The sequence below is a fragment of the Ursus maritimus genome, unplaced genomic scaffold (assembly GCF_017311325.1).
Source record: "Ursus maritimus isolate PB19 unplaced genomic scaffold, ASM1731132v1 scaffold_17, whole genome shotgun sequence".
NCBI lineage: Eukaryota > Metazoa > Chordata > Mammalia > Carnivora > Ursidae > Ursus > Ursus maritimus.
This window is the reverse complement of record NW_024424119.1, coordinates 52630271-52638421: the sequence shown is the minus strand read 5'-3', so window position 1 is coordinate 52638421 and position 8151 is coordinate 52630271. Positions and strand designations below refer to the sequence as shown.

Below are 8151 nucleotides of genomic sequence, written 5' to 3'. Positions count from 1 at the left end.
TGTATGGGTGGCTGTGATCCGCGTGTATTCGCCTGCCTGTTCTTCAAAGGCTCTGCTCTGGCTATTTGTGCCGCCCTGCGCGTGTCCCTGTCGGGGGATGTGTGGGCAGTCCCTCCTAGCCTCCTAGACAGTCGCCCTTTGTCCGGGCTGGCACTCCTGGCACTGGGGCTCCAGGTCCCTGCCCTTGGCACGTCCCAGCTGGGGCCCAGGGAAGGGGGCTGTGGCCTGACGCCCTGCCTGGGAGGACCTGGCGGGGCCGCCCATGGGATGGCAGGAGCTATCCTCCCATGTCATTTTGAGTGCTGGGGGGACAGGAAGCCCCCTGGATGTTTGGCCCCCTGCCCCAGCCTCCTGAAAGGGTGGGGGCTTTAAGGGAGCCCGGGGCCGACACATGGGACCTTTTCCGAGCACCGCTCAGGTATCCACTTAGGACTCTCCAACAGCAGCAGGACAGGGCCTGGGGCAGGGGGTGCGCCGGCCCAGAGAGGGGACACCAGCTGCCCAAGGTCACACACCTGAGTGATGAGCCCTTAAGTGGCTGTCCCTCTGGGCCTCAGTTCCCCAGGCCCCCGGTCATGAGAGGAGTTGCTGCAGCCTGGATCCGGGGGCCTTATAAGGCCTGGGTGTGAGCCAGTAACCCAACTCCGTCTTGGACCCCTGGCCTCTGTGAGGCCTCCTCACCGCCCAAGTTATTTTGGACCAAGGAAGTGGCAGGTGCCAGCAGGACAGAGGGGCTTGGGTTACTGGGAGGAGGCAGGGCAAGGTGGGTGCGAGGCCACCCCACAGGGTGTCACCTCAGGCTCTCCCTAGCCTGCGGACCCTCCTCCTCCCTCGCCAGCTGCTGCGGGGCGTTGGCAGCTTCTACCCTTCCTTGTGCACACTCGGCAGGAAAGAGGCCATAACTCATGCCCCACGAGTGGCGGGACAGTCAGCAAAACTGCTTAAAGACCTACTGGGTGCCAGGCGTAAAGCAGCAGAAAATGCAGCCCGAGTTTGACCCCAGCCGGGCTCTGGAGCAAGTCTGTCCTCCTCTTCAAGCCTCAAATCCCTTCCAAGACAGCTGCGAGCACGGCATGAGGCCCCCAGCCCTATGCTCAGCCCAGGGCCAGGCCCAGTCTGGTGGGGGCACACAGGCCGGCCGTACAACAGAGGGGTCCAGTACTGTATGGTGTGTGCGATGCTGGGGGCGTTCGAAGGAGGCACCTGCCAGTGTGGGAGTGGAGGGCAGAATCCAGGAAGACTTCCTGAAGGAGGTGACAGCTGAACTGAGTCCTAGTCAGTAGCACCTGGGGAAAGGTATCCAGGCATCAGGTGCAACAGTAGCCAGGGCCTGGAGGTGGGACACGGTCATGGTGGGTGAGGAAGCTCCAAGCAGTTCAAACGGTGGCTGTTAAGGCTGCAGAGGGGGCCAGGGGCCAGGTTGTTGGATCCTGTCATCCATGCTAGGGGCCCAGGCTTTATCTTGGGAGCTGAGGGGGCCACACGTGGAAGGGTTTTAAGCAGGTGAGCAATGTGGTTTGATGCTTATCAGAGAGAATCCTGCAACCTGACTGGTGGGGTATGGAGGTAGGGAGACCCATGGGAGGCTGGGGCAGTGGCCAGGCGCCCTGCTTGCAACCAGGAAGTGGAGGTGAGCACACAGGCTAGAGAGAGAGTTGGGATGTGCGTGTGCAGGGTGGAAGTGGAGTGTGGGAGAAAGGTGTTCAAGCAGACTGGGGCCTCTGGCTGGGCAACAGGGCGCGGAACTGGGGAAGTGGGACGGTCTGTGGGGACTCCAGGCCTGTCCAGGGACTGTAGACTTACGGGGCTGGGGAGGGAGCCCGGGGCTGGCTGAGCAGAGACAGGGGTCCTGGGAACCTGAAGCCAGCGGTGTGAGGGTGAAGTGAGGGGCCTGGGTTTGGGGGGACGCCATGCAGGGGGAATGCCGGCTGAGGGTCGGGCGTCAAAGGTCAAGGCAAGAGTGGCTGTGTTGGTCCCTGGTGGCCTTGGGGAGGGCGGGTGGGTGTGGAGGGGACAACTCTAGGTGGAAGGAGAAGTTGAAGCAGAGTGGGGTCCCCGGAGGGGGTGGAGTTGGCTCACATGCTGAGGGGAAGGCAGGTGGTAGAGCGAGATCCTCGAGGGGGTGAGGGAACAGGGGTCATGTGGGGGGGGGTGAGAGCCTGGGGACAGTCCCCCCCATGAAAACTGTACAGAGCTGTGTCCCTTGAGCAGCTCCTGCAGCTCCCTCCCCCTCGGGCCTCTGTGTCCCTTTGAGCACCCTCGTCCAAACCCCATCCCGGATGAGGACACACACCCCGCCCAAGTCCCTCTTCCCGCCTCCAGCCTCCCGGAGCTTTCCTCCCGGCCCTGGGGAGCGTCTCCAAGGTGTCGGGCAGCTGTCTGGTCTGGGACTTTCAAGGGGAGCAGCCCAGCCGTTGCTGACGCCACTGTTTATGTCCCTCAGGACCGTGTTCATCGGCAAGAGGTTGGGAAGGGGTTGAGGCCCTTTAGTAACAGTGGAAGCATAAGGAGGAGAGGTGACTTTCCCAAGGTCACCCAACCTTCGGGGCCTGCCCTGCCCTGTACCCTTGGGAGCGTCAGGGCCTGGCACACACCGTGTGGCTGGGCAGGAGCGGGGGCAGGGTGGAGAGAAGGCCCCCTCACCTGCCCCACCTGTGCCCTTGTCTTGCAGCGCGCTGACTCGGCTCCCCGGACCTCAGCAGGATGGAAGGTACCAAGGCTCTTCTTTGCTGCTTGCTGCCTGGGCCTCAGTGTGCCCATCTGTTAAGGGGGGGTGCTTTCAGGAGACGTTCTGGGAAGGGTTGGAGGAGGTTCTGGGGCTGCCGGAGGGGCCCGTCTGGGAGCCTCCAGCATCCTCCTCAGGCATTTCACGGGATCTGCCAGCTCCAAGATTAATTTTAGAAGCGAAGAGGCCTCCTTGAGGCTCCTGAGGGCCCCATAGCTCACCTCCTACGCTGGTATTTATAGAGCTGAATCCCTGCCTCTTTCTAGAAAGGGTGGGTGCTGGCAAGGGGAGGCTAGCCCTGGGGAGAGGCCCCAAATGTGCAAATGGCAAGCCTAACAAGGACAAGGCAAGCTCCAGCCCCTCTGTGGGACTCAGTTTCTCCATCGTCCGGAGGGGGTGGGGCTTGAGGCTCCTTTGGGCCCTCCTGGCCTGCCGTGGGCCGTGGGCCGGGACCTGGTGGGAGGCAGGCGGCCAGCAGAGAGCCTGGCTGGCCCGCCTCCTGGCAGTATCACCGCCCCATCCTTGGCCTTGTGCCTCAGCCTGGGTGGCTCTTAAAGGAGCCTGCCGCTGCCGCCTGAGCCGGGGCCCCCCCTTCTACCCCTTGGGCCCCACACATCAGCTGCCGCTGGGCTGGGACCACCCCTACCTCCAGGTCGTACCTGGCGCTTGGCTGGCAGTTGGTGGGAGACCACGGGAGCAGCTGTTCTTCTGACAGCTCCTCTAGGCCTCCAGCCTCAGGGCCAGAGGGCCCCCAGCAGCTGCAAGTCTTCCTCAGTGGGGACGGACAGAGAGCCAGAGGGGGATAGGGACTCCTTCCCTAAGGTGACACAGGGAGGGCCTACTTCCCTGGGAAGAGCAGAAGGCCGGGCAGCCTGAGAACAGGGCCCAGGTTCTGGTTCTGGGTCTGGGATCCTCGGAGCAGGGCCCTTGCCTCCCTAGGCCTCAGTTTCTCCTGCGTGATGAGGCCGTGGTCTTGCTGAGTTCTAAGGGCTGGCGAGGCAGAGGCTGGAGCGTGCGTTTGCCTCCCTCTCTGGGCGAGGGCGCTCCGTGCCCACCGCAGCCCTTTTCCCTGGCAACCGTCTCCGGGGCAACATATGTTGTGGTTGCCAGCCCCATACTTGTACCGCCCGGGGAAGGCGGGCAATGGGCAGGCCCAGGGTCTGGGAGGGGAAGGGCAGGGGACGCGGGAGAACGGGACCATGGGGGCCTGCTGCTCGGGAACCCGCCGCACTGCGGAAGACTCGAAGGCCAGAGGTGACCCGCTGCCGCCCAGCCACCCCAGGGAGGGGCTGTGAGGGTTGGCATCTGAGCCCCCTCGAGTTGTCCTCAGCCTGGGCCGCGTCTGTAGCCTCCAGGCCTTTGCCTTATGCTGGTTCGGCTGCCTGGACGCCCTCTCCTCCCTGACCGCTGAGCTTTGCTCGGCCCGTCCCTGGTCACTCTGGGCAGGAGCGTGAGCTGTGTCCGTCCCTCTGCCTGCGGCCTCGCACGGGCCTAGACCGCGGACGTGCTTTGAGCTCTTGGTCAAGCGAGTCACCAAACTCTGCTTCCCTTTTCTCTCCCACAGAGAAGCTGAAGAAAACCAAGATCATCTTTGTGGTGGGTGAGTCCAAGGCAGGCGGGTCAGGCAGGAAGCAGGGAGGCTCGTTGCAGGCGCTGGTGGGAGCCTGGGCCTGGGGCTGCACCCGGGGCTCTGGCCCTCCTCCGCTGGGTGACCTGGGCAGGTCCTCTCCCTGCGGCAGCCCCGTTTTGCGGGGCTTCTGAATGGGTGGGCGCTTGCAGGCGGGCCCGGCTCGGGGAAGGGCACCCAGTGTGAGAAGATTGTCCAGAAGTACGGCTACACCCACCTCTCCACCGGGGACCTCCTGCGGGCCGAGGTCAGCTCGGGCTCTGCCAGGGGCAAGATGCTGTCGGAAATCATGGAGAAGGGGCAGCTGGTGCCACTGGTGAGTGAGCCCGGTGGGGTGGGGGGTGATGGTGGCCCTGAGTGGGCTTCTGCCAGCAAAGCCCATGTCGCCCTGGCAATGCTGCCTTGATCTTCCCTGGCTCCAAACACTTCTGGCTCCAGTCCCCATTGACCTTGGCAAAAAATTCCTTCTAGAAGCTCCCGAAGCTTCTAGGACCCTGCCCCTGCTGCCGACCCCTTCGGCCTCACACCACACATTCACCCCCCAGCTCTCCACTTCCCGGCTGCCCTGGCCTTTCAGTCCTGTCAATCTCATCAGATTCCTTCCCGCCTAGAATGTTCTTTCCTCCTCAGCTTTCAGAACTCCCTGACGCCACAGATTCGAGCTTAGAGCCCCTCATTTTATAACTCCAGAAGCCCTCCTTCTTTGCCCATTCAACCCGTGTCATGTTTGAAAATTGCTAAATCGACCTCCCCACACTTGAGCTTAAGGGCTGCTTGGTTCACAGTGCTTTCCTCAGGGCCCGGGGCCGGGAGCGGGCTGGGGGGAGGGGCTGAGTCGCTGTTGTTGGATGACTGGGTGGGTGAACCAAGGGTCGAAGGGTCGGATCAACCAGTCAAGTCTTCACATTCAAAGGAGGCTTCCTGGAGAGCAGGGCTTGTTTGGAACATCTTTATTAGGGCAGAGGCCTGGAGGAGGAGGTGGGGAAAGGAGCTCATGACCCCTCCATCTTTTCCTGTGCCCCCAGGAGACAGTGTTGGACATGCTCCGAGATGCCATGGTGGCCAAGGTAGATACTTCCAAAGGCTTCCTGATTGATGGCTACCCTCGGGAGGTACAGCAGGGAGAGGAGTTTGAGCGGAGGGTAAGGAGCAACCTGCTGGGTTGTTTGGGGGCTGTGATGTGGGGTGGCCACGCAGAGGCTGCCATGATGGCCAGACAGAGTTTGGGGCAGAGAGAGAGAGACACTAATTGCGGGGTTGGGTGGGAAGAGGGGTAAGGAGGAAAACTAGGGAAGAGTTTCCAGAAGTCTTTCTGGAAGTCTAAAAGAAAAGTCTAGAAGGAGAGGAGACACAGGCTGGGGAGCTTACAAACCTGGGCTCAGGTTCTAGCTCAACAGGCCTTAGGCCAATCATTCTGCCTCCTTGAACCTCATCAGTCCCCCATTTGCAAAATGGGGGGACACAGTTGGCAGCTGCCTTAAGGAGCAGAATGCGATTAGAGAGAATGTACCCTTCCAAAGTGGGGCTTGGCACCTTATAAACCCGTCATCAAAGGGGCAGGGGGCAGGATGGACAGGGCGGGAAGAGTCCAGCCGTTGTGGGGAGAACTGAATCTAGGGGGCAGGGCAGCCGGGACTGCTGTGGGGGTTCAGGCCTGGCTGGAGGCTTCTGAGGCCAGGGAGTCCAGTCTCCTTCCATGGGGAACGGGGAGTCTGACTGGAAAAAGTAGGCCTCAAGGATGATGGCTCCGAGCTGCCTGAAACGGACACCCAGCAGGAAAACAGGGTGGGGGCACCTCTCTCAAAGACACGCGCACACACACACAGGCACACAAGCTCATGTATTTGCACGTACATACAGAGGACACACATGTGCACAGGCACGCATGCACGCGCACATCCGGGCACACACACACTCGTGCAACGGGATGCATGTGGACACAGCACACGTATACACAGGGATGTACATGCGTGCACACGCATGGACACACACACACACACACTCATACCTCTGGGGTCACAGGTCATACTAGGGAAATAGGGCTGCAGGGGGGAGAGGGGTTAGCGAGGGGTGAGGCGGGCTCAAGGAGGGCTTCTTGGCAAAGGGACTCCCTCCCAGCCTCGCGGGGAGGACCAGGCGTCCCAGTAGGCTGGGGTGGGACCAGACCCCCAATCCCCACTTCCCAAGCCTGGGAGGCTGGGGCCGTCGCTGGGCTTCTGCAGCTTTGAGCCTCATCCACAGGTAGGAGATGTCATATCCTGACCTTTACGTGCCTGCAGGACCTCAAGAAAGTGTCTACCCTGCTCTGGGCTTCAGTTTCCCTGTCTTTGAAATGGAAGTGGGCTGGGCTTCCTTTAGACTAGGAGGCCATGGACACTGTGGTCAGGTGCCTGGCAGCCTCAAACATGTCCCGTCATGACACACACGGACCAGCTGTGTGATGTCACCTCCGACCCTCAGGGCCACATCTGGAACATGAGATTACTAAAAGTCTGCCTCCCTCCTGGGGCCGTTGCGGGCGCCGCTGCGGGCGCCGCTGCGGGCGGTGGGTCTGGGCACCTGGTCTTCTCAGCTCTGAACGCCAGGGGGCGTCAGGACCTCGCCGAAGGAGGACAGGTCAGCCTTGTTCTTCTTGCCCTTCGTGGTGGAGGAAACGCTTATTCCAATGACAGTGACACTGTTCAGAACCGCCCCCCACCCCAGAGCTCAGCAGCCCGTCATCCCTCCGCTCAGCCCTTGTCAGGTCCTTGTGCAGCCCCGCTGTGTCAGACAGCTGCCTCTCTGCCGTCAGGGGCTCCTGGCCTGGCGGGGGAGAGGGACACTGAGTAAATAACCAGAGGCCTCCTGAGACATTCCGGGCAAAGAAGGAGAGGGGACTGAAGAGCCTGTCCCAGGTTGCTGGGGATGGCGGTGGGGGTGGCATCTGGGAAGACTGCCCTGGAGGAATGAGATTTTAGTTCAAATCTGAAGGCCAGCGCTTGGAATAGAGGGTAAGGGTTCCTGGCATGAGCCAAGGCCTGGCACAGGAGGAGGCTGATGAGAGCCCAGGCGACAGAGAGTCAGTGTGGCTGAAGCAAGGAGAGCGGGAAACACGAGAGGAGGGGGGCGGGAGGCCCTCTTCTGAGGGCACTGGGGAGCCATGGGAGAGGTTGGGAGCAAGAGAGTGGTTTTCAGGTGCGCCTGGGTGGCTCAGTCGTTAAGTGTCTGGCTTCAGCTCGGGGCGTGATCCCAGAGTTCTGGGATCGAGCCCCACATCAGGCTCCTCCCCTGGAAGCCTGCTTCTTCCTCTCCCACTCCCCCTGCTTGTGTTCCCTCTCTCGCTGGCTGTCTCTCTCTCTCTGTCAAATGAATAAATAAAATCTTAAAAAAAAAAATCTTAAAAAAAAAAAAGTGAGTGGTTTTCGGAAGGTCCCTCGGGCTGCCTTGGGGGAGGGCTTGGAGGTCTGAGTGGGTCTCAGGTGGGACCTCCCACTCAGGAGGATGGGGAGGAGGGGGCAGGAATGGGGCCCCTATGAGTACCGCTCTGCCCGCAGATCGGACAGCCCACGCTGCTGCTGTATGTGGACGCAGGCCCTGAGACCATGACCCAGCGGCTCCTGAAGCGCGGAGAGACCAGCGGGCGAGTGGACGACAATGAGGAGACCATCAAGAAGCGGCTGGAGACCTACTACAAGGCCACGGAACCGGTCATTGCTTTTTATGAGAAACGTGGCATCATTCGTAAGGTGCGCCCCCTGCAGGCCGCAGGTAGTTCTAGGAAACTGGGGTTTTTGCCCCCCCCCCCCCCCCCCCCCCCCCG

The 8151-nt window shown here is 61.5% G+C and overlaps 1 protein-coding gene across 2 annotated transcripts in view; it reads left to right on the top strand.

The window, feature by feature from the left end:
* The first annotated feature begins 2671 nt into the window (after positions 1 to 2671).
* AK1 (adenylate kinase 1) overlaps positions 2672 to 8151 on the top strand; it is a 5950-nt gene continuing 470 nt past the window's right edge. Inside the window, exons 1-5 of one of the 2 annotated variants that reach the window (XM_008698726.2) lie at positions 2672 to 2710; positions 4290 to 4325; positions 4505 to 4668; positions 5378 to 5494; positions 7886 to 8077. In XM_008698726.2, coding sequence (XP_008696948.1) covers positions 2704 to 2710; positions 4290 to 4325; positions 4505 to 4668; positions 5378 to 5494; positions 7886 to 8077 — 516 coding nt within the window. In that variant the 5' untranslated portion in view covers positions 2672 to 2703. Of the gene's footprint in view, positions 2711 to 3884; positions 3980 to 4289; positions 4326 to 4504; positions 4669 to 5377; positions 5495 to 7885; positions 8078 to 8151 lie in introns of those variants that run through there. The other variant, XM_008698725.2, reaches the window with a different exon arrangement.